At 37.6% G+C, this 27,240-nt stretch overlaps 1 protein-coding gene across 2 annotated transcripts in view; it reads left to right on the top strand.

Moving 5' to 3' along the window:
* akap12b (A kinase (PRKA) anchor protein 12b) overlaps positions 1-26,674 on the top strand; it is a 54,664-nt gene extending 27,990 nt beyond the window's left edge. The window contains exons 2-4 of one of the 2 annotated variants that reach the window (XM_056480659.1): positions 1,345-1,447; positions 18,633-23,201; positions 25,005-26,674. In XM_056480659.1, the coding sequence (XP_056336634.1) occupies positions 1,345-1,447; positions 18,633-23,197 (4,668 nt within the window). In that variant the 3' untranslated portion in view covers positions 23,198-23,201; positions 25,005-26,674. Of the gene's footprint in view, positions 1-1,344; positions 1,448-14,964; positions 15,235-18,632; positions 23,202-25,004 lie in introns of those variants that run through there. The other variant, XM_056480660.1, reaches the window with a different exon arrangement.
* The last annotated feature ends 566 nt before the right edge of the window (positions 26,675-27,240 follow it).

Genomic DNA, 27,240 nt, shown 5'->3' with positions numbered 1-27,240 from the left:
TAGGGCATCCATTTTGGTTTTGACTTCCAAACGGAATGTTTCGACAATCGATCCGATCTCAGACCAAAAGCTCGACATCTCCGTTTTAGTAGTCTCTACCATCTGGTCACGTGAGGATATCAGTTCTGTCTTAACCAGCTGAAGAAGTGTATTGTTCTCTAGCGAAGATTCCTCAGCGCAACTGTTTCTTGTGGAATTAGCAGTGGCCTCCATTCTAGCTTGCTTTAGGTTGGGACTATCAAGCCGCGTCTGTCTTGTCATCGATTTTTTCCAACTTTTGCTTGCCATTTTAATAAAAATCAATTAACCATAGATGACGGATTGTAGTGGAGACAAATTTGTCTCTTTTTAAAGTATACTCGCGTGTAATTGTTGTTAATAAAATTAAAGATGCCGCCGGAAATTCCTGAATTCTGTATAGTAAAAAAAAAAAAGTGATATAAAAAAAATGTAATTATTTAAATTATCGAATAATCATAAAAGTGTAAAAATATACATATAGTTGAAGTCAGAATTATCTTTTATTTTTTTAAGATTTATTTTTGGATTTTTTTAGATAGGACAGTATTGAGACAGGAAACAAAGTTGGAGGGGGAGAGAGTAGAGAAATGTCCTGAAGCTGGGATTTGAACTCAGGACACCCTGACATGCTACTGCACCATATGTCAGCATGCTAACCACTAAGCTATTGCGCCAAGTCAGCATTATTAGCTCCCCTTTGAAACTTTTTTCTTTTTAAAATATTTTAAATATTTCCCAAATGAAATTTTCACAGTATGTCTGCTAATATTTTTTCTTCTGGAAAAAGCATTTTTTGTTTTATTTCGGCTAGAATAAAAGCATGCCAAAGAAGCAGTCTTTAGGCCAATCTTTAAAATAGTACATTGTTATTTTAACTGTAATAATAATAATGTAAGTGTATTGTGGTCAAATAGCAGCTGGTGGTTATCATGGTTGCTTCACAGCAAAAAGGTTGCTGGTTAGTGTGTGTTTCAGCTGGAAGGGCATCTGCTGTATAAAACAATTTCCAGATTAATTGTTGCTTCATTCTGCTGCGGTGACCCCTGATAATGCAGGGAATAAGCCAAGGCAAAGTAAGTGAGTGAGTGAGTGGGGTCAAGTAATTGATAAGAATATTGACTTTTTTTTCCAAAATAATAATCAAAAAATGTAAGGAACCCCAATTAATTTATTTATGAAATTAAATGATCCATTTTAATGCAAATATGTTTTTGAAAAATACTTATATGACCAAATTCTAACTCATACCTATACACAAGAAGTCTGCTGAAAACATTATATTCCAGTTCACAAACCTTCATCTTTCTCTTTCTTTCTTTATAGCCTCTTCAGAAGAATGGACAGATCTCTATTTCCAGTCTTAATGGGAAAACGGATGATCAGACAGAGTATAACGGCCACACAGAGGAGAACCCACCGGCTGAAGGTATGTGCTCCAATCCACATGTGTGTCTGTACATTGTGTGCAAACATATCTATATCACTCTCATATCTTTATCGCTGTGTCTGTGAGCATGCCATGACAATGACTGACACTAATAGTGGTCCACCTCCCAGCGTCAGGGCTCTGTGTGTGTGTGAGGCTTAAGTTGTGATCTTTATCTTTTTATCTGTGTGCCCTCATACCCCGACTGATCCCTCTCATAATCCCACACTATCCTGGAGAAGGGAACACCTACATAGAGGCTACAGTGAGTGGACACCAACATAGACCTCTCCTTACTCGCTAAGGAAAACCCTACAGCCATAATCCATAGTGTGTTTATTTTTATTCGCTTTTTGCATTCTTTCTTCCTTTTCAACTCCGAGAGACCACCGAGAAGCTTTCCCCCAATAATATTTAGGAAGACATGACCTAACTGACCTCTTTAAGAGACCAGTGCATGTTTTTAATAAGCTATAGTCTCATTGGATGTGTAGAAATCTTAGGTGTGTTTTATTTTGAAGGTCAAATGATTTGTTATGATCAGATGGATTTTGTAACTAACAAACTGAAAATGGGAAGCCATGATGCATTATTGATATTCAAACAATGAATCTGTGCAGAACTGAGATGAGAAAACTGCTAAAATAAGATAAGGAATTTGTATTAGCATTTTGATGTCTGTAAAAAAGCATTGAAAATGTAAAATTATTCAAGGTTCGTATTTGTGGTTAAAAGAACGGCTCAAGCAATATTTAGTATTTAGTATTTAGTAACTTTGGTTACAATGACAGTCCACTTTTTCGTCTTGTTTTACAAGTTACTTTGAGTTAAACAGCTGAGATTTACCATTTTTTAAACCCTTCAGCTTATCTCAGGGTCTGGCAGAAGCCCTTTTAGCTTAGCTTAGCATAAATCATTGAATCAGATTAGACCATAAGCAGTTTTTCCTACATAACTTTACTACATAACTTCCTACAACTTGACTTTTCTGTGCATCATGTAAGACCAGCAGAAATTTTGTTATTTTCTAAGTCAATATGGTTCGAGCCTCGGCTTGATCATTTGGCGTTTCTATGTGGAGTTTGCATGTTCTCCCTGCGTTCACGTGGGTTGCCTCCGGGTGCTCCGACTTCTCCCACAGTCCAAGACATGCGGTACAGGTGAATTGGGAAGGCTAAATTGTCCGTAGTGTATGTGTGTGAATGAGTGTGTATGGATGTTTCCCAGAGATGGGCTGGAAGGGCATCCGCTCCATAAAACATGTGCTGGATATGTTGGCGGTTCATTCCGCTGTGGCGACCCCGGATTAATAAAGGGACTAAGCCAAAAAAAAAATGTATGAATGAATGAATGAATGAATTCAATATGGCTAGGAACTCTACCTTCATTCTGGTGTAATAATCAATTAACTTTGCTGCCATATTATAGCTGCAGCAAACTTAGTGATATTACGTGTTGCAACAATATTTAGTGTTGCTAAGTAGTTACCAGGGGTCCAACAATACAGAATTCTCAATGTTATGGTGTTGGTACGGGGGTGACACGTGGCTCAGTGGCTTTTTGCTCGCCTCACAGCAAGAAGATCGCTGGTTTGAGTCCCGGCTGGGTCAGTTGGCATTACTGTGTGGAGTTTGCATGTTCTTCCTGTGTTCGTGTGGGTTTCCTTCGAGTGCTCTGGCTTCCCCCACATTTCAAAGATGTGCACTACAAGTAAATTTAATAAACTAAATTGGCCATAGTGTATGAGTGTGAATGAGTGTTTATGGATGTTTCCCATTACTGGGTTGCAGCTGGAAGGGCATCCACTGCCTAAAACATATGCTGGATCAGTTGGCGGTTCATTCCACTGTGGTGACCCCTGATGAATAAAGGGACTAAACTGAAAGAGAATGAATGAATGAATGAATGAATGAATGAATGAATGAATGAATGAATGAATGAATAGTTTCGGTGCGGTTTGGTAAATGTTCCGTAAAAGAGCACCATCTTATAAAAAGAAAAGAAAAAATTTTTTTTCAAGCAAAATACAATACAAAATAATTAAAATATAGCAAAGATAATACTAAAATAAGCAGGTTTTCATGTACCTAACAGTAATTTTCATAATTATTCATAATATCAATGCGCTTGTTGCTGCCATGGTATGTCCAGCAAATGTTTTTTTAAATTTTTGAAGGGAAATGCTAATGGTCTAATTTAATTCAATGATTTATGCTAAGCTAAGCTAAAAATGCTCCCGTCAGACCCGCAGATTGACTGAATGAATTCATTAATTTCTTTTCGGCTTAGTCCCTTTATTAATCTGGGGTCGCCACAGTGGAATGAACCGCCAACTTATCCAGCATATGTTTTACGCAGTGGATGCCCTTCCAGCTGCAACCCATCACTGGGAAACATCCATACACACTCATTCACACACATACACAAAACAATTTAGCTTACCTAATTCACCTATACCACATGTCTTTGGACTGTGGGGAAAAACGGAGCACCTGGAAGAAACCCACACGAGCACGGGGAGAACATGCAAACTCCACACTGAAACGCCAACTGACCCAGCCGAGGCTCGAACCAGTGACCTTCCTGCTGTGATGCGATTGTGCTACCCACTGTGCCACCGCACCACCTGAACGAATTCAATAATGCAAAAACTCAACTTTTTAACAGTAGGTGAACTGTAAAATGAGCCTATTTCCAAAACAGTGGAGTGTTTCTTTAAAAAGGAGACCAAACATCTGCTATAATTGTCAATGACATGTTCTTGAGAGTCAAACTTTTTACAACTTTTCACAAATCGCACATTGTTGTTTCTCTCATAAACTTCTTTTTAATTTTTGTCTCAAAGTATATAAAAGCAGAAAACAAATGAAACATTTATTGAGTGAGAAACCAGTGGACAACAAACGAGATTAGGGTCGCTTTCAAATAAATAGTCTGTGCCACATCTCAGAGTGTAGACATATTTACAGACAAATAAAAATGATTCTTTATTGTTGTGGCCGTAGATGCAATGAGACGTTATGTATAAAACTCTCACCCTTGACAATACCAGGACAAGCCCTTGAATTTTTTCCCAAAATGCCTCAATACAGGCTTTATTTAATCTGCATGATTAATGCTGTAATGCCAGCCAAGAGTGTTTAGCCATAATTTCTTGTGTGCTCCGTCCAGCCATTCATTTTCTCTCCAACATCCCCAGAGTGCCAGAAAAATCCCTGGAACATGTTGCAGAAACATACCGGGAGAATAATGTGTGTAAAATGAATGTGTTGATATATCTGTCTGTTCTCCATTGTTTAGAAACCCCCCCAAAATATGATGCTGTCAGTTTTCGGTGCAGTTTTACAATTGAAACCATGTACATCGAGTCACATACAGACAGATGAGAGAGACAAGTATGATTATTTTGGTGTCCACTCTGCCAGAAATGTCTTGTGCAATGTCTCGCCTGCCAAAATCAACTAAGACGAAAGTAGTGCTCTTGATATAAAACACACACACCCACACACACACACACACACACACACACACACACACACACACACACACACACACACACACACATTTTTCATATCATTTCCTTTAATCAGTAACTATTTTGAATTTGACTATACTTGGCTTTTGAAATAGTCTTAGAGAGAGAGAACAATTCACTAGGCTCACTCACTGAGGCTTGTTTACACCTGGTATTAAGTAGTTTATTATGCTAAACACAGGTGTAAATGGGGTCCAGAACTATTTAAGCTTGATTTGCTCAACCAGAACCAGAGGTAGATGAAAATGCATTCAACCAGATTGCTTTCACAGTGCAAACGCTCAGTTTTCGAACGCATTTAAACAACCCCAAAAGACCACCTATTCTCCTTATGCTGACCTTCGAAAATGTAATGGTTATGGGATGTGTTGTGACAAAGCATTTTAAAACAAGGTGTTCATACTTTGCAATGTTGTACAAAAATTACACACAAAATACAGTTGAAATCATAGCCTTCCAGATTCTTTTTAACTTACTAACTTTCTTTAGCTTCCTTTAGGTTCCACTTTATCAGAGTTTAAGTCGTGTCTTAACACTCATTTGCTTTCTGTCACTTTTATACTAAAATGTATGTCATGCTTTATCTCTCTTTAGTGTAATGAACCTCTTTTTAGGCTTACCTGTACAGCACTTCGGTCAGCCTTTGGTCATTTTAACGTGATTTAAAACTAAAGTGAACTGAACTGAACCTCTTCAGTATTTGTACATGAAATAGTGCTCACAAAAATTATGTACAGTTTGATAAAATAAGAAGAATATGAACACAAATGCTTGCAAAAGATGCATTTCAATGTATTTTACCAGGTTAAAATTTGAATGCAGCAAAATGCATGTTATGGGGATAGTTGACCCATAAATGAAAGTTACCTTATTTTTTACTCCCCCTAAGGTGGTTGTAAACCGTTATGAACTGAATAAATCAACTAAAGTGTTTGAACAAGTGAAAGGTGAGTAAATGAATTTGGGTGAACTATACATTTAACACAACAAGGAAACAGGGTGATGCAGCAGATTGAACTGATGTGCTTCTCTCAGCAGGACATTACAAACTCATGTACAGCCATGAATATGATGCATGAAGTGCAAAATGAATATTTGTATCTATTTCTCAGTGAATTTAGGCAATGTATTTTGGTGCATTTAAGCAAAACATATTTATTAATCAGATATATTTATTAAAATAATATTTTAGTCACCAAACATATTTAGAAATTGACAGATAAAACAATTAAATTCCAACAAAAATAAAATTACAACCTACAAAATTTCAACATTTTCTATTTTTTTTCTGCTTCTCTTGATTTTTCCTCTTTTTTAAATTTGTATTTAATATTTTTCTATAACATAAATTTGGCTGTACTCGTTTTTGGACTGTTATGCTGAGTTATTTTGTCAGATAAGCTCCAGATTTGGCTTCAGTACTGATGTATATTGTATATTAACAAATATAATATTGTATAGCTTCCTATTAAAATATTAATTTAAGATATATTTGTGACTGGTGTACTCATATATGCTGAGCACTGTATATACAAAAGTTTGCAAACGAATTCGAATTGAAACGAGTTCTCCCACCCACCCACTTAAACACACACACACACACACACACAAGTTGGCTGCCAGGCATTTAGGAGGAGGCGGCTTGAGTGAGTCCAGAGAGTGAGCTCAACCATTATCTCACACACAGACCTCCCCCACTGAGCCCAGTGTGTGTGTGTGTGTGTGTGTGTGTTTACTCTGATAGCATATAAGGTCTGTGCTCCATATCAAACATGTTTTAACAGGCTGTATGTCACTATCTGTTTATCTTAGGAATTCTGTCTCAGTGTGTCCCTTTGCTGTATATTTTCTTTGTGCTATCAGTTTAGTAGGTTTTTATTGTTTGACCTATTTCTGCGGAACTGTGTCTGCAGAGAACTCCACCTTCAAGATTGTTGGTAATTGCTTTAGCTTTTTTACAGTGTTTGGAATATAAATCATATTCCAGAGATTTGAGATTTGATTATGACATCATACTCTGTGTGTGTGTGTGTGTGTGTGTGTGTGTGTGTGTGTGTGTGTGTGTGTGTGTGTGTGTGTGTCTGTGTGTCTGTGTGTCTGTGTGTCTGTGTGTCTGTGTGTCTGTGTCTGTGTGTGTGTGTGTGTGTACCTTCTATTCATCACATTGTTGGGAACCAAATTTCCCCAGACGTTTAGCAAAACCAGTGAATTCTGTCCTTGTGGGGACATTTTTGTGGCTCCCATCAGGAAAATGGCTCATAAATCACATAGAAATTCTTTTGAAAATGTAAAACTGCAGAATGTTTTCTGTGAGGATTGGTTTTAGGGGTAGGGTTGGGGTAGAGAGCCAGAATATACCCTGCAGGCACAGGACGTCAGTGGATTTTGTTTGGAAATGAAAATCGGTTTGATGTCAGAACCCAACATCAGGCCGACGTCAATGTCCAACCTCAAATCAACCAAATACCAATGTCTAAAGATGTTACACCATGTTACGTATGTTACACCTCTATCAGATGTTGGATTTTAGTCACTTTCCAACACAACCTAAAATCCACCAAATTTAATCGAAATTTGACGTCGTTATTGGACATCAAAATAACATTGTTCTTAGACATGAATTTTGGTCACCTGACTTCATGACTAAATCTAACCTAATATTAACATTTTATGATGTTGTGTGCCTGCTGGGTATAATATAAAGATGTCTATTATGTCTATGGGAAGTCCCCATGAAAATATAGTAGGCAAGTAGGAAGTATATATGAAGAGTTTAGAAGCAAAAACCTCTAAAAGGCATCAGATATTTTCTTCTAAAATTAGCATTTTTCTCCGACTCCTGTGTGTAGGCTCAGTAATTTTATTTTTATAATGACAAATAAGTTATTTAAATTGCCTTTAAAGTGAAATAACTGAAAATAAACATAGAAGGCTGACAAAAATGGTCATTTTAGGAGACCATTTCAGATGGCATTTATAGGTTTTTGCATCTGAACTCTACATATTATAATATGTAACTATAATGGGGATACTCCATATGAAAATATGTCGTTCAAATGTGTGTGTGAGGGTGTGTGGTCAGTACTTCACTTCTTAGAATTACTTTAGCAGAGCTGCAGTATAATTTGAGGTCAGATTCCTGGAAAATTATGAACACATTAATTTGATTGAGCACTTGTTTTCCAAAAAAATATTTGGGTCAACATATTTAAAAACCACAATATGAACTGCACAGATTTCTTCTGTTTAAAGAAGTTGTTGTTTTTTTATCTTGACTGAGTACACATTTGATACTACAAGTGTGTTTTCAGTCATACTCGTGCTGTTGATCAGACACACGCATGAGGAAAGTTGAGATGACATGAGAATGGAATGTGAGAAGTGTGGAGCGATGGAGGCGTTGGCAGAAAGAGAAAACCGCATGGAGAGTGTGAATATGTGTTAGATTAAATGTAATTTAATACTTTTCGATTTGTGCCAATAAAACTGCATAAATGAAAAGAAATGTAAAGAGTGCGTTAAAGAGATAAAATATCTGTCATCATTTAGTCGCCCTCTATTTGATCCAAACCTGTTTGAGTTTCTTCTGTTGAATACAAAGGAAAATATACTTAAGAATGTTGGTAAAAAGCCATCGACTTCTTCAGAACATTCGTAAACATTATTCAGAATAGCTTGTTTTGTGTTCAACAGAAAAAAATTCAGAACCACACGGGTGTGAGTAAATAGTGAGCAAATTTTCATTTTGGGTGAACTAACCCTTTAATGAAAAGAAATAAGAGTTTGCCTTGTAAAAGTCTAGTTTTATTATTGTTTGACAGTCAAACATTCATCCTGACTGAGAATATTGACACAAGGATATTGAAAGTGAGAATTGGTGTGGGTTAATAGGGAATACATTGTTCAGACTCAATCAAATGTTGGCTTGATATTTTACATTACTACATGTTCACTTTTTTCCATGTTATGTTATGTTATGTTATGTTTTATTTTATTTTATTTTATTTTATTTTATTTTATTTTATTTTATTTTATTTTATTTTATTTTATTTTATTTTATTTTATTTTATTATGTTATTATGTTATATGTGTTGTGTTGTGTTGTGTTGTGTTGTGTTATGTTATTATATTATGTTGTTATATTATGTTATGTTATATGTGTTATGTTATGTTATATGTGTTATGTTATTATATTATATTATGTTATGTTATGTCATATGTGTTATGTTATAATATTATGTTATGTTATATGTGTTATGTTATATTATGTTATGTTATATGTGTTATGTTATAGTATTATGTTATGTTATGTTATATGTCATATGTGTTATGTTATGTTATATGTGTTATGTTATTATATTATGTTATGTTATATGTGTTATGTTATGTTATATGTGTTATGTTATATTATGTTATGTTGTATGTGTTATGTTATAGTATTATGTTATGTTATGTTATATGTCATATGTGTTATGTTATGTTATATGTGTTATGTTATAATATTATGTTATGTTATGTGTTATGTTATTATATTATGTTATGTTATATCTTATATGTGTTATGTTATGTTATGTGTTATGTTATTTTATTATATTATATTATGTTATATGTTATATGTGTTATGTTATAATATTATGTTATGTTATGTTATATGTGTTATGTTATGTGTTATGTTATTATATTATGTTATGTTATATGTTATATGTGTTATGTTATGTTATGTGTTATTATATTATATTATATTATATTATATTACACAGTGAAGGAAAATCTTCTTTTCGGTGTTCTTTTTTACAGCAACATATACCAATTATGTGTAGGTCAGGAAGCCAAAGAGGAGGTGGTCTTTTTTGTTCTTTGAATGGATTTGACCACATACATCCATTTTTTTTTCTCTCTTCAAATTATTGCACTGTACCGTAAATTATGATGTCACTGTTACACACTGTCCAGGACACTGTGACAATTCATAGAGTGATTATGTACTATCAGTAATCTGAGTCATTGTCAAAGTATCCTTTCTGAAAAGTGAATAAAATAGCCTAGGGAAAGAAAATGACCTAACAGTCAAGGAAACTGAAGTGAAGGAAGAGGAAGCAATGACGCAAAAGAATGAGCGTTCTTCCTGTGCAAGCATTCCTCAGCTTCCTCCATCCATAGAAAGCAAAGGAAACGGCCAGAGTAAAACAAGGAAAGCTTGATGTAGAGGCATAGAGTTGGAGGAAGTTGCGAAATCTCGAGATACTGTTTAAATATAATGCAGTGAGTGAAATCAGATGGAAGTATACAACAGGAGAATGCTGAAGACTTGGAGACATCGCTCTGATCCTGTCCAGATCTTCGCACAGCTCTCATTTCCTTTTCCTCCCATTATTTTGGCATCATCTTCCTGGCTGGAGGAATGCGTGCACAGATGAGGGCGTGTGTATCTGGAAGTATGTGTGTACGTGTGTGAGTTGGGGTCTGCAATGACGTCCCAGCATCCCCTGCAAGTCCCCAGGCCAGTGGGAAGCCTACCTCCATATATTCCCAGCCAAAACAGACAGCCGACAGCTCACGCTTTTCTGTTTGATCACGCTTCCCTGATGCAGGAGATAACATGCATGTCATCCTGAGCCATGACTGCAATTGTCTGTTGGTATTTTATCACATCTTACCACGTCAGGCTAGAAGAAACCACTCATGCAATCATTCTGCACGTTTAAATGGACATCAATAATCTAATTATGTACTTCATCCAGAAAAAGATAATTAGGGTGTTTACTTGTGTTGCTTTTCCTCCTGTGTTTTATGTTAAAGTACAAAGTGGCACAAGTGATGCCATCTGACATTCACTCCACACTCTAAAAAGCAATTAGTTACTTTACTTTTTAAAAAGGAGACAGCTGAGGCTGTTGTAAGCATTTATAGACCCCTAAGCATTTATAGACCCTGTTCTGTCTGTCTTGTTCTGCAGTAACACATATGAATTGCAAGTAGGCAATGGGGCTTTTACGTTTCACTGTGTTAGTTCAAACTTATTAAAGGAAGAAAGAGGTGGAAATCAGTGACTTTAATCATGAAGTAAACACAAAACTAAAGTATCCATTCAGAGCACCTCTGTGGGACTCAAGGGGACTCTCTGCCTTGCCCACAATCATAACTGCTACCAAGCTGACCAATCTTGAACTCTGCATCATGGCAGTGTAGTTGCAATTTTGTGGAGGTTTGTTTCAGGCTGTGTGAAGAATATGCGACTGCTATTGCACTCGATGCAGAACTATAAACTGGCCTTTAAAATTGCCTTCAAGTTGACTGTCCTTTAAAAAGCGAGTTAATCTATTGTGACATGGAACTGTTAAGTTGACTATAATTATGCACATAGTTCATTTACTTGTTAAAAATGTTAAGCTTGGGGTTTACACACTTTTCTTTGTAAGGGCACCATACACAGTATACAGATGATAGTGGATACAAATTCTTGCCATAGCTGTGCTCTTTTGTTTGCTGTCAAATTGTTAACCACTGCCATGTGTGCATCCTCTTATAAAATGCAGTGAAAAGTCATATATAATGGTAACAGTGTGATTAAGGTGTAAGTATATATTATAATATGCAACTATAGTGGTAATTAAGGATGTCCCGATTAGGTTTTTTTGCTCTCGAGTCCGAGTCATTTGATTTTTTAATAATCTACCGATACTGAAACCCGATCCAATACTTCTATAATACATGAAAAAAAATGAGCGAATAAACAGATCCAGGATGTTCCTTAATAATTCACCTTATTTTAACATTCAACAACTCTGTTAACAAACAGAGCACTTCTGTGAGGTAGCTTAAACAATCAAGCAATAAATAACATCAATTCTTCACTTTTGGACTTTAGTGCAAAAATCTAATAAAAACAAATAGCACCTAATCTTAAAATACCTGGGAGACAATCCCAAATTTACATATCTCACAGTTTGGTATGACAATGTTGTCGTCATCAACTTTATAATACCTCCAGACCACGGACATACTCGCACTTTCTGCTTCAAGCTGCTTCCTTGTTCTACTTTGCCGGCATTTAACCAATAGCGTCTCTACAACAAAGTGATGTCATGCTGCACGCGTTGCTGTTTCTTTGTGGTCAAAAAAAGAGGTCTAACTCTGTGCGCATAACTTTAGATGTATTAAAAAATAATGACAATATATAGTTGAAGTCAGAATTATTAGCCCCTCTTTAAATTTTTTTTTTTTTTTTTTCGTTTTTAAATATTTCCAAATGATGGTTAACAGAGCAAGGAAATTTTCACAGTATGTCTGATAGTATTTTTTCTTCTGGAGAAAGTCTTATTTGTTTTATTTTGTCTAGAATTTTTAGTTTTCAGAATTATTAGCCCCTTTAAGCTATATTTTTATAACTTGCCTAATTACCCTAACCTCCCTAGTTAACCTAATTAACCTAGTTAAGCCTTTAAATGTCACTTTAGGCTGCATAGAAGTGTCTTGAAAATATATATAGTAAAATATAATTTACTGTTATTATGGCAGTGAAAATAAAACAGTTATTAGAAATTAGTCATTAAAACTATTATGTTTAGAAATATGTTGAAAAAATCTTCTCTCCGTTAAACAGAAATTGGGGGGGGGGGGATAAACAGGGGGCGCTAATAATTCAGCGGGGCTAATAATTCTGACTTCAACTGTATATGTAAAATATCGTCCTGATCGGTAGGTAACGTCCAATTCCGATCCAGTCTGAAACCGCATGATCTGGCCTGATTTACGATCACGTGATTGGATCTGGACATCCCTAGTGGTAATACTGGAGTATTACCACTATAGTTGCCTACTTGTGCCTTCATTCAGTTTGTGTTTACTGTGATCATGGCTTTTCTTTTTTGTCTTGGTTGATTTTTAATTTGTCTTAATGTTGTTAATATTAGAATACTGCTATCCATGTAAAAGTGTCTTCATAGTCACATTTTTAATTATGAGTCAGCTTGTGAGTGGTAGATGCAGGAAGGAGAATACAAGCTTCCTCTTTTGAGGAATGCCCATTACAGTAGAAAGGGAGTGACTCACACCGTCTTCAGTGTGAGAGTTTGTGCTTATTGAATTCCACTCCTGTGGAGTCACTGGGGACAAAAAGCCTTTCCCATGTGTCAAACCCCTCTGATCTGAGCCCCATGGCCCTGTCTGCTGCTGTAGATCACAATAAAGTCTGAAGACGGCTATTCATCAGCTATTCAAGAAGAATTTGCCCTACTTGTCCCCTCTAGCATTGCACCCAAACACTTATGTTAAAGCCTGGTGTTACATTCCAGACAGTTCAGTATCTTAACTATCAGAAATCAGAGAGAAAGCATCCAGTTTAGCAGAGATAAAATACCAGGTTTAACCAGATGAGTTTCCGTGTTGTCTGTAGGTTCGGGACCAAACTGGATTAGGGTTGTTATCACTCGTTTAGTAGAAGATTTGAGCTGGAATTCACACATTCCGTGGGAACAATGGCAAGGTGTGAGATGTCTGATTAGAGCCCTGTATGCTGAGGAATCTTGCTGGCTTTCTTCAGCCATCCTGCTTCAACAAAAGTTGAATGAAAAAAGCTGCCTCAGTTTACGCTTTGGATGAACCGTTAGCACTTTAGAGTGGCAGCCTCATTACATTAGCATTCTAGTCTCATTCGAAATGGGAAGTCAATTTATTTGCTAACCTTTTACTTTAGTGCAGTTCACATGGACAAACTTTTAAGGGATTTTTAAAATAAAGACAATTTTACCTAAAATATTTTAGAGCAGCTCACTTTAGTCAGAGAAGTTAATATGTTAACACATATTTTCAAGGCTTGTAGCAGAGAATGGATGAAATCTGTGTGTTTTTTTTCTGTATGGCAACTTATATATAGAATATTTATCACATAAAACCACTAAATCATAAATAAAAAAATTAAATACTGTTATATTGACCTCATGTTTTGTGACCTGAAGTGTTTTTTAATTCACTTGGAAAATGTAATCCATAATAGTACAATCAAAATTAGGTGGTTTCATTGGGATGAAATGTTATTAAACAAACTAAATGTTTTATTTTATCAATATTTTATTTTATATTTTATAATTTTAATTTTATAACAGTAAAACTTATTTTTATGAGTTAGATTTGTTTAAAAACAGTTTACCACTTTAAAAGTTCACCACTTTTTACAGTGTAATTGAATTTAAATGAAATAAAAATATGATTAGTGCAAAAATACAGTTTATAAGTGTATTTATGACCGGCAAAATGATGTGAGGAGAGTAAAATGGTGTGATTTGCATTAACATTTCCCCAAAAAAGTGATAGTTTCAAAAATAATGGAGCTAAAAGTAACTCGTTGAATTAATTAGTATTTTTATGTAATCGTAATCTCTTAATCTTTATTTACAACATCTAAGAATTATTTTTCATTTTATTTTATGTCTCTCACCCTTGCCAGATGTGGTAAAAGTTTTCATGTTGAACCCTGCATACTTTATTATTGAAGAGCGAAGCTGATATTTTCTTGGTAGACTGAAAAAGAGAGTCAACGGACAGATGAGATATATCAGAACATACTGTGGAGGTCCTCATTTCACCCGAGTCCATTTCTGTGTCATATGGAATTCACCATCTAGAATGATAGACTGGAGGGGTGTGTGGAGCTCTGCAAAACATCATGTACAGAAATGCCTTTGATAACATGAGTAATCCTCCCTCCCTTCATACACACACATACACACACACATTTTAGCTATTGCTGGACAATCATCTTAAACAGGGAATGAAAAAGTTGGGAAGAGGAATGTTGGAGTTTGAAGTGAGTGGGTGGAGGGTGTGTGTGAAGAGGAGTGGAGGGGGAAGGAAGAGGGAAACTCATTGAGTGGAGAACAGCTGAAAAAGAGGAGGAGTGGGGGGTTATGGGGGGGCATGGGTGGGGTGGTCCCACATAGGACATGTGTCACTGTCTGTTGAAATGTGTGTTACCCTCCCGCTCTCCTCATTCTCACCCAGAAACCGAGAAGAAGAGACGTCTGGCCTCAACACGAGCTCACATCATAGAGAAAGAGAGGGAAACAAGAGTGTAGCTTTAAAGCCAATCAGCTGATCATAATCTGAGAGGAAGCAGGACTTTTACAAGAGGGGCGTATAAAAAGCATCTCTGTCAGCGAAAGATAAACGGCAAATCTTTTTTCTTTTTCTTTTTTTTCCCCCTGAGAAGTGTTTGCGAAAGTTTCTGAAATGCTTGGGACAATAACTCTAACAGGTAAGATGCATTTAAAATCTGTGAATTGTGGTTAATATTTGAGGATGGTGGAGATGGTTACTGGGTTTTTTATTATTAGTGGGTCATCTTAAGATATGTATTGGACAAAATTGAATTGAGGCCATCTCATCTGTACCCTGTGGCATCTTTGTGTAGAGGGTAATGTTGTTCTAATCTGAAAATATTGAATAGGTTTTTCATAAGAATCATTTTCTGCTCCAGGTTGGTTTGTTTATTTGTATGTTAAGTTAATCTGTGTTTCTTTGAGTCTTGGTCTTATAGAACTTATGATGAATGAAGGGTTCATGGAAGTTTTCAGTTTATTTCACAGAAATATATTGCTTTTTGAATCAGCGTTTTGGATGTGGACAGTGGTACTTGGGTGTTGACTGTAAAGCGTTAACCATTGATGGGATAGTTCATCCTCAAATTAAAACTGTGTCATCGTTGTGTGCTCACCCTGAACTTGTGTGTTCCATTCTCTTTTAACCAAAAAGAAGATAATTAGAAAAATGCGTGTAAACAAACAGTTGCTCCATTGACCTCCATAGTATAAAAAATACTAAGGAAGTTGATAAGGACCAGCATATGTTTGGTTACAAACTTTTTTCAAAATATCTTCTCTTGTGTAAAGTAAACGCTCATGCAGGATTGTAGTAATTGAGAATATGATGGGAATTAAATTTAAGAGTGATCCATTCCTTTATGTATTGGGGATCAGCCTGAGTCTAATACTGTGAGTTGATTTTATGTAAAAAGAGGCAAACCATTGGGTGGGTTCATTCATGTACTGTAGAGGTTTCTTGGAAGTTTCAGACCTGATGGGCTCCAGTGGTCTCAGATGTCCTTCTTTTTTCAGGAATTTTAATGAGTTTTTAAGCTCCTCAGATCTTAGTCAGGGTTCTCTAGAGGTGGTGTGGGTGTGTGTATGGAATTGATTACCTTCTGCACATGACTTCAGAGAGAGTTTTGATTAGCTGCGAATGTTTATTAAGCTTTTTGTGTGGAGATCCTGGTCTCAGTTTTTTCTATTCTTTCACAAATTTCACTTTAATTTGCTTTAATCATTGCAAATATTAACAGAGCACATTGCAGGTTTATTGCGTTTTTGCATTCTTAATGTTTTTATTCACCACAATCCATCCTAAAAGTATAGATATTGATAGTATCAGTTACAAAATCTCGATTGTTCCATTCAACTCAAGTCAAAGGGAGCAAGACTCACTAAAGTATAGTTATTAAGTGTGGGAGGTGGGGTAGTTGGCCTGGTGGGGGTCCGGCAGTCAGTCTACTGCTCATTCTTCCTGCAACTTCCCTAAACTCACAGATTCCACTAATGAACAGCCTGCATTTGCATGTAACAGCAAGGGGTAGGGGGTTGTTGACCATTACCTCAGACCCATCTCAACAAACATCCACCCTTCCCCCGGCATTCTAGAAAGCCCAGCTATCAAACTACTGTGATTTCAGATGGCATCTGCCCCCACCCACCCACAGTTCTACACTTTAACAGCCACAACAGACACGCTATCGAATTCCTTGGCTCGAGTTTCCCCAATCTGAGACAAAAGCAAATGTAGGGCGACTGATGGCTTACCCATAGTCCCTGACCCATTTTGTTTTCCATAACCAAGTAAAAATAAATCCACATACACACTGCACAGACATAACTCCAGCTGTGTGAGGCAACAGCAGCATGTTATAGTTTAATGTTTATTTTTTCTAAATGTTGCCTAATTCTTAGATACTGCCAAACTTTTCCAAAAGTTTTACAGCTTGTTCAGTAATCACTCTTCCATATCATCAAAATGTTCTGTCTGTCATTCTATATGGCTTCCCATAATGCCTCTTTCCCATTTTACAGCTAGGATTTCATCATGGTAGTTTAGGTTCCAGGACAGACAATAGTGTGCCCCCCCCCCCTCCCTTTTTAGCTAAAGCAGGAAAAATCCAGGGGCCCATTTGGAGACAAAGAGCACAACACAATACAGTCTTCCTAAGCTAAAGTTTAGAATTGGGTTTGGTCTGTGGGGGGGATGGCTTGTTGTATTGTAGGGGGATGGGAATGCCATTGCACCCCAGTACCACATTGAATTGTGGGATTAGATTAGTGCTTCACTATATTTACAGCAGACTTTGAAACCACAGTGAAGCTATCTTCATTTAAACTTTCTGAAGGTGGATAAGTGAATGTAAGAATGTAAATGAATTTTCCACTGGGTGACCATGGCATGATTAAGAGCATTTGTTATTATTTTCTATTTTGTTGTTTCATTGTAATTTTTTAAGGGTAGAGTAAGACTTTACCAGTCACATAAAAATGATTTATAAATCATTTGGATCGTTGGCTTAAGTTGTTAGTTTGATAAACGTGTTTGCTTTATCTAGGCCTGTGTCATACAATTGTGTAGGATGCCAAGTAATGTGATATCCATGCATTAAAAATGCTTGGAATTTGTTTTTAAAGTCACTGGGTGGGTTTCAGACCCCAAAGCAAGAGCAAGCAGAGCCAGATGTGAGTGGTCCCTTGCTAGGTTGGATGTCAAAGGGAAACTGGGCCTCTAGGAGGCCCACACTATATGTGAACATGACTCCCTCTTCCTAGACCCACACCCTCAAAACCAATCCACTCCTGTCAAAACACAGATAGATGAGCGAGGAATTTAAGACATTAAGTGTGTGTGTGTGTTTGTTTTTTTTGTTTAACCACCTGTTGTGACTTTAGTTACATTCAGTTTTAGATGCTTACTGTGCTTACATGCAGATTACTATTAGTAAAGTACTATCACAAACAAGCCCCTTCATTATGAGTTTGCTGCGTTTTATTAAATCAGGTCAATTTCATAGTTCAAAAGTTTGGCAACATATCCTGCATAGCTGTGAAGCTTACTACATGGAAATTTTCCCTGTTTGCCTTTAAGTTAACTGTTGTCATCACTCCCCGTTTTATAGTTTTGGTTAACATTTACAGGCAAGAGACCAGAATATGTAAACTTAATATCAGATTGCCATCATATGCCTGATTAAATCTGTATGGGGGGAAAATGTTTTTGCAGGTTTTCCAGCAATGTGGCTCTGATTTCCTTCAAATGACACAGTCCTCCATCTTGAGTTAATCATCTCACTAGATCATGTATTTTGCTTTTAATACTATAACTACTAACCTGTTTTTCTAAACTTATTCCTTTTGAGGGTTGACTATCCACAAGAGACAAAAGACAAAGGCGTTTTTAAAGACTTGGAGTGTTATGTTATTTAATAATCTGTTAACTTGAAGATTTCAATGATGATGACCTGATTCATTTTATTTTTGAGATGTCCAATTAAGTATCATTAGTATAAGTTAATAAATTTATGCAAGCAATTTAATAAAATCTTTCATTTTACTTTTATTTCAGTTGGCCAAACGGACACCATCTCCCCAAAAGAAGACAGCCCTGAAACAATAGATGTGCACCAGGAAGAGGTTGCCCCTCAAGTTAATGGAGAGAAAGGAGACGATTCTGCAAATGCAGATGAGATTACAACTGCTGAAGAGAAGGTGGCAGAGGAAAAACAAGAAGAGGCCAATGAAGTGGGGTTCAAGAAGATTTTCCGTTTCGTTGGATTCAAGTTCACACTGAAGAAAGACAAGAATGAGAAGACTGAGCCTGTGCAACTGCTGACAGTGAAGGAAGCAGAGAGTGGTGCAGATGCAGCCACTGAGGAAAAGAAAGAGGAACCTGCTGCAGAGGAGGACAAGTCTATGGAAGAAAAATCACCAGAAACCACAGAAAATGAGGCCAAAGCTGAAGAAGTAAATGAGAAGGCAGAGGAACCAGCAGAACAAATTGTAGTTGATGCCCCATCAGAGACTGAAAAGGCCAGTAATGATGAAACTGAAAAACCTGCTGAAGAAACGGGGACAATATCAGAGAAAGAACCAGAGCCAGAAGTGCCGTCTGAATCGCCCACAAGCCCACCTTCTCAGGAGACACAAAGTCCCTTTAAGAGATTTTTTACTCAGGGAATCTTTTCTAACCTGCGAAAAAAGGCAAGCTTCAAAAAGCCCAAAGATGAGGAACATGTCAAGGAAAAGCCTGCAGAGGAGGACATTAAGGAAACCGAGGAAACAGCAGAGGGTGTTCCTGAGGCTACAGAAGAAGCTAAAGTTGATGCTGAAAGCGAACCAGCTGAGGGTGAGCAGATAGAGAAACCATTTGAAACTGTTGAATCTAAAGCTGAAACGACTGCTGAAACAACCAATGAAGTGACTTCCACTAAGACAGAAGAGCAACAAGATCTTAAAGTAGAGGTTGAGGCTACGAGTGAAGCTGAAACTGTGACTCAGGCTGAACCTGCTGAAGCTCCAGCTGTTGAAACAACCCAACCCGCTGATGACGCAAAAACAAGTGACAAGCCAGATATTTCAGAAGAGGTTACCACTGAACCTGAAATCCTGTCATCTCAAGAGAAATCAAAAGCTCATGGAAGCCCACTTAAGAAGCTGTTTACGGGAGCAGGTCTAAAAAAGCTGTCATCCAAAAAGCATAAGAGTAAGAAAGATGCAGAGTCAAAGCAAACAGAACCAAGTGAACAAGCTGCTGACACAGTCCAGTCAACTGAGTCCACAGAACCCCAGAAACCTGACAGCGGAGCATCTTCTCCAGAAGAATCTGGTGAGCATGTTGTAGGGGAGGTAACTCAAGCTGAGGTGGCCCAAGCAGTAGAGCCCGATGGTGAACCAGTCACTTCTGATGGTGAAAAGAAGAAAGAAGGAATTTTACCTTGGTCCTCTTTCAAAAAACTAGTCACACCAAAAAAGCGTGTCAAAAGGCCCTCTGAGAGTGAAGATGAAGCACCTGGAGACAAACCCAAATCTTCTACCCTATCTTCAACAGAGAGTGCCATCTCTGATGAGAAAGCTGATGAGCCTAAACCAACAGAGGAGGTACAATCTAAAGAAGAGCCTAAAGAAGAGACTAAAGAAGAGTCACAGGCAGAATCTAAGACTGAGCCAAAAGTTGAGAAGCCTGAATCGGTTGCAGAAGAGCCAAAGAGAAAAATGGATACATCTGTGTCCTGGGAAGCTCTTATTTGTGTGGGGTCATCTAAAAAAAGGGCCAGAAAGACATCTGATTCTGATGATGAAGAAGCTAAAATTGAAGAAGAAGTGCAGCCATCCGAAGAAGAGCCGGCAAAGACTGCCGAGTCCCCTCTTGTAAGCTCTGGTGAAGCTGACCATGAGAATTTAGCTTCTTCCCCTGAACCAGAGGGTGAACTTGTGTCTACCTGGGAGTCCTTCAAGAGGCTGGTAACCCAGAGAAAGAAAACTAAAGCAGAAGACAAATCTGATGAAGCCTCGGGTCCAGAGCAGACAACCTCTGACAGTGAAACCCCAAAAGAAGAGTCCTCTTTCTCTTTGAGAAAACTGATTCCACGCAGGAAGAAGAAGTCTGATGGGAAACAAGAGCAGGTATCATCTGACGTTGGCTCTGCAGAGGATGACTCTGATACTCCAGCCGTGGTGCCTCTTTCAGAATATGACAGCGAGCCATCTGCAGAAGCTGCAGTTAAGGCAGAAGAGGTAAAGCAGGAATCTGCAACAGTCACTCAGGCAAAGGCCTCAGCTGAAGATAGATCACCATCTTGGATATCAACCACTGTGGAAAATGTTGAGGATGAAACAGAAGGAAAGCAATTAAGTGATATACCTGAAGAAGGCGACACAGCTGCCACACCCAAATCCACTGACAACACCATTGCAGAGGATATTGTGGAGCTTACATCAGAAGCTGTTACGGCCCTTGAACAAGTAGAGGAGACTGAAATGGTTTCTGCTGTTTCACGCGTTACAGCATCACCAGATACATCAGGCGAAACAACCCCTGTCCCTGGTGATGGTGTAGAGAGGAAAACTGATGTAGTTATACAAGAAGCTGTGGAAACTATCAGTGTTACCACAAATGCCATGGCTGTCACTATGACAGAGGAACAGGAAACAGTAGTTGCCATCACCACTGATGCTCTTCTGGTTGAGTCTGCCATCAAAGAACAGAAAACAGTCTTGGTTGCACATGAGAAAAACGAGGCAGTCGCTGTTTGCACCGGCCTTGACACTAGTGAGATAAAGGCAGTGGAGGAAGAAAGCCTCAATCAGAAGCCTTCAGTAGAGTCAGTCACTGTTGTTAGCCAGCCACTAGTCACAGAGATGGCTGTTGAAGAAAAAACAGATGAGCCTGAAAAGGTCACTGTGACTGAGGATGAGGTCCACGAGGCTCATACTAGTGGAGTTCAGACAGAGCTAAAAGATCAGCCTATAGAAAATGCAATTGAAGAGAAAGCACAGTTTGAAGAGATTAAAGACACTCCTGAAGCAGAAACTGTGGCTGATATCCATGAAGTAGCAGCAGTCAAAGTAGCTGTGATCAGTGCTGTGCAACAGGAACCAGAAATTCTTGAAGAGCCAGTAATGGCAGAAAAGTCCCCTGAGGTTGAGTCTGCTGGTCCTGTTCAAGCAACTGTTGAAGAGGCAATCTGTGCTCAAACTGCAGAAGTCACTGAAGTTGCTATTGCTGAAGGTGAGAAAGTGCAAGAACTTGAGGATGTTAAAGAGACTGTTGCCACAGTTGAAGTAGCATCAGTGGAGGGTGTTTCCACACCTGCTACAGAGGAGGTCCTGGCAACAATTCCAGAGGTACCTGCTTCTCAAATCGCTGGATCTACAGAAGATCCCATACCTGTTGTCGCTGCCACAGAAGAATTTGCAGTCATCAAAGAGACTGTCTGTGTTAGCTCAATATCTGAGACAACAGAATCCCATTCAGCAGATATAGCTAAAGAAAGTCTTATGGAAAATGTTCCTGTTGTTCTTTCCACTAGTGACCACAAAATCCAAGTTGCAGTGAATGAGGTTGAGGTTGTCTCTGCTCAAGGTTTAGTTGAGGGAAGCATTGAAGCAGCTTCAACAAAAGTTAGTGTTGCGCTTGAGGAAGTAACTGAGAATGTGAAAGAAGAAACCGAAGTAATTCAGGCAACCCAAGTGACAGAAGCAGAAATCATTGAGAAACAGAGCAGTGTTATTGTGCAAGAGATCATTCAAAATGTTGTAGAAAACTTTGCTGAGACACACGCCGAGCAAAATGTGCCTGAGAAGACTACTGAGGAGAGCTGTATCACATCAGCGGAAGTCAAAGTTAATGAAATCTCAGTGGAAACAACTGTGGAAGGATCAAGTTCAGACAAGCCAGCAGCATCCGACAACATCTGCAAAGATGATAAAGAAACTCGCATTGTCACAGAGAAGCCCCCTAAAACAGTCAATGAAGCCATTCAGATTGCAGAAACAGTGCCGATCTCAATCACAGATGAAATTCAAGTGCAGAATGAGGAGGTCGCTGCAGTCTCGGTGGCAGATGTGCATCAAGAAACAGAGGTAACAAAAAGTGAAGTCGAACTAAAGCAAGCAGAAGAGAAAAGTCAGAGCACAGAAAGTGAAGAAGGAAGAAGTCAAGTTGAGTCTGATCTCAAGGAAGTGCAAGCAGAAATCCAGCAAGAGACAAAAGCTGTACCAGAAGAAAAGACGGCAGAAACATCTGTCACAGTTGCAAGTCAAGACCAGGTTGTGGCAGAGCAGTGTCAAGTGACACTGACAGCTGTACAGATTGAGACCGCACAGGAATTTAATGTTGGTGTCATAAATGTCATAAATGCAGATGATGTACCTGAAACTAACATGAAAGAAGACTGTTCAGAGGGTCAGGAATCAACAGAAGACAGGCCTCAAAAAGACTTGGAAGAGCCTCAGACCGATTTTTCCACAAACCAGGAAAAATCCAGAGGTTCAGACTGTCAAAAGACAGATGCTAAAAATGTTCCTCCCCAACTGGAGGCCGCTTCAGAGATGACATCAAATGCCACTGCAGGGGAGGAGGTCGGGAATGAGATCGAGCCTGTCTCCACAGAGGTTGTCACAGTGTCATGAGCAGGTTAGTTTTATTAGTTTTATTTTTTTCATTTTAAGATGTTGTCTTATCATTTTTATTTTAGATGGTAAAAGAAACTGAAATTAAAATGTTTTAAATTTTTGTGCACCACAGAACTTAAAAAGTTCTACATTCCTTAGTGAACCTGCCACAGTTTTTACATGGTGCCTTTTTAAAAACATCAATGGACCTTAGTTTTATTAGAAGTGGATTTCCATTTAGTGAGATGAAAAAGCTTTTGTTCCATGTACCAGTAACCAAGGGACCTTCGATATCAAAGCAGGAATGCCACTGCCTGACCCTTCACTTTGTATGCTGGGTCTTAAAGGGAAGCCGTGTAAAGAGAGATGAACTTGTGCTGAAAGACCGAGGAAAATTCCCCACCCCCTCCCTAATGCTCTCTCTTATTCTCTTCCACTCATCAAAGCCTTCAATATGTAGTTAGAGGGCCGATTTATTTGAAAAGATACACTGTATGATCAAATACAGTGCTTATACACTGCAAAACCCAATATGTTATGGTAACTCAAACCATTTGAGAAAACCGTTTGCTACAAACCATTTGAGTTAAAAACTAATCTTTATGAGTACTGTGAACTTACTCCATTTAAGTTGAAGTAATGAGGTATTTAATTAACTCATTACCTTCAACACTGAGTTCAAAACTTTTTTCAAGTGAGTAGAACTAACTTTCAGTAAATTGAGTTAACAATACTCATTTAATAAAGTTGACTGTTGGGTTTTACAGTGTACAGCAGATCTATTTGCATCAGTACATTGTTTTCAGTACTGTAGTTTGGTGCATTTTCCAAAGAAACACTTCAAGGGTAATTGTACAGTTTCATGTCAAGTTATACTTAAAATACACTGTAAAAACAGCCAAGTAAAAATGTAGTAATTAAAAAAATCTAAATTAAAATAAAGTGTACTTTGAGCATATCAAACTAAAAATGTGCCATAGTTATATTCATTTTAAGACAGCACATTACCAGTGTTTTAACTTCAGAACAGTTAAGAAATCACATTGGCACACAAAAAACTAATCTTCAATTTTGACCAGTTGTCATTTCTGAAAAAAAAAAAAAAATTTTAATGGAATTGGAAAGAAATGTAAAAACCTATAAATTTGTCATGAGTTAATATAATATATATATTTATTATTTTATTTAAAACGTAGACCTGTTAATAGTAAAACAAGAGATCTAATGATAAATATGAAGTGGTCTCTTATTTTAAGAGTAGTTTTTTCATGTCACAGGTTATTCCTTTAAATAAATAACAAGTATAGCTCATTAGTATTACCTGATATGGGCCCTAATGATGAAGTGTGAGCAGAAGTGGGAAGAGGAAGGGAGAAGCGCGGGGTGTGTCTGATAAATGTTTGATGAACGCTAATGCAGCACTGCAGTACAGCAGAGGCTGCTGAAATATAGCATCCCAGCAGGAGCTTTGGTGCAGGACTCTCTCTCTCTCTCTCTCTCTCTTTCTCTTTCTTTCTCTCTCTCTTTGTCTCTCTCCTTGCCTTGGTGACTTGTGCTGAGTCATACAAGCAGAGAGAGACAGTAGTTGGAGGCACAGAAGATGCAGTGCAGATGGAAAGAATATTGTGTGCGTTTATGCAAAATGATGGGTGAGGAATAGCAGTAGGATAATAGCTTGTGATACAATTTTTTTAAAGGTATAGTGCACCCCAAAAAAATTGCTGTAAATTTTCCATTTTGGGAGATTTATCAAATTTAAGACCAAAAATAGGAAGCTTAAATATGTAGTTTCATCAAACTGACCTCTTTCCTTTCTGTTTTGCAGTCGGCCTGTAAAAGCAGTCACATGACTGGGACACACAGAGCTTTCCAGAAAGCAGGAAGTGAGTGGTGGCCACTGAGGACACTAGAGACTGTGCTCTGACCCAAATCCCAGAGCAAGAGACTAAAGGCCAATCTCCCTTCTCTCTCATTCATCCCTCTATTCCTCTCTTTCCAAATCCACAATCACTCAGCTGCCATATCATGAGGCCTCGCGCCTTGCTGGATTCATCGAGGGATGTCGTCTACTCACACTTTTCCTGTTTTGTTTCGTCTTCAGATATCTATTACTTTTACGAAGAACATTTTCATTATTGTTATTATTTTTATCTGTTCTGAAATGAGAGAATATGTATGTGTGGTTCTTGTATGGGTGTCTGTGGTGTCGCAGTAGGAGGGTTGTTATTTTATTTTTTGTATATTGTATTTATCTAAAATATTCTCTCAACCCTCTCGAACACCTCCGACCCTTCTTTAAAAAAACATCCAAGTCATGCTGGTGTAAAACAACACAATGGTATTTAGACAAGTAATTTTAACAAACATGGTACAGATCCGCCTTTTATAGCTGTAGCAAATGAAAAAGCGCATAAATGCAGTGGCTGTAATGTGAAAATGAGGTAAAATTCAGTGAACACTGAAACAATATCCAGCCATTATCATCTCTGTAGATACCACTCCGTCCCTTACTGTGAAATGTTGTCTTTTATTATGTATATTTATCATGTACACACATCACAATGAGCGGTTTCACCATTGATGAGTGACGTTTGAGATTTTGAAAGAGTCTGATGTTCAATTAGGTTTGGCTTTTAGTGGTACCCTGTGAAAATAGATGATAATAAAAATGCCTGCATGAGTAGGGAACATTTAGAAAAGGACATTTTATTGTCTTCAGCAAACATGTGCACTTCACTGTTTGACGGCCCTAGCGAAATGCATGTTTCAACACCTTAAATGCACCAGAGGTTAGAAGAAAACTGTGAGGAGAATTGCATTACCACCATCGACACAGTTGCACATGGTTTTCATTCACAGATAAGTGGGTATTCGGTATTATAGTGTAGAATTTTATTTTATCATTATAGTTTTTGTTTTTACATTTCTAATTTCTGTTTCGAAGACTGTTATTTCATTGAAGGTCATAGTAGATGCCTTATTGTCAACCTCTCTGAAATGAGTGATGTTATAGCCATACCTGCAGACAGGATGATGGGAAAGTGTTTTCAAATATTTAGTGACAGTTGTTGCTTATTCGGATGTGGAAAACTGTGCTGTAAAGATTTGTTTCGTTGTATTGGACATACATATGCCAAAATTCAGTCACTCTAATTGTTTAGAAAGTTTGCAAATGTCGGAGACTGCATAAGCTTCAATAGAAAAAAAAGAAACAAACAGCTCTGCTACTACTGTCACGCTTTTGAATGAACAAGTCACATTTTCTTAGCTTTTTATAATACAGTCTACTGTGAAGCTCTTTAACATTTGTACAAATTGTATACCTATGTACCTTAAGTCATATTGTAATATTAACAAAATAACCAATGAAAGCATTAAGGAATGTTATTTACCAGTAGCATGAGCCTCACCTCTTTTTTGTATTCTTCAAGCTGTTAATAGTATGGATACAAAATCATGTCTATATTTCATTCAAATAAAGCTAGTGTAAATCAATTCATGTTCTTTGTTGCCTGCTATACATTTAAAAATAAAGGTTTTCTGAGATACCTTTATTGTTAAACTTTTCGGCGACGCGGTTGGCGCTGTGGGTAGTGCTGTCACAGCAAGAACAAAACAGCAAGAAGGTCGCTGGTTCGAGCCTCCAAAGAAAATGAATAGAAACATTTAATCAAAATTGGTCTTTTAAAGGTTCACTTTTCTTTTATCCATTACTTATAAAGTTTGTAAATAGCTATACAGAAAAACTTGCAGTAAATAATGCCTCCAAACGAAATGCTGGTAATATTTAGGCTAAAAATGGTTAACAACGTGAGAACATTAAAAACGTTGCAGGTTTTTGTTTGGCGACATTCAGACTGTTCAAAAAGACAACACATCAAAAACTCAATGGCGCCATCTTGTGGTCAACAAAAATAGTTTTTCCAAACTTGTATAATTATTTTTAGCTGAGCACAAAATAATTTTATCGAAGAATGTGCAACTAAACAGTTGCGAGCCCTCAAAAAGGCCAATTTTACGTCCTAACGAAAATGGCAGAATCTTCGTTTTTGGGTGAACTT

Source organism: Danio aesculapii, chromosome 20, assembly GCF_903798145.1.
Source record: "Danio aesculapii chromosome 20, fDanAes4.1, whole genome shotgun sequence".
Lineage (NCBI taxonomy): Eukaryota > Metazoa > Chordata > Actinopteri > Cypriniformes > Danionidae > Danio > Danio aesculapii.
This window is presented reverse-complemented; position numbering and strand designations above follow the sequence as displayed.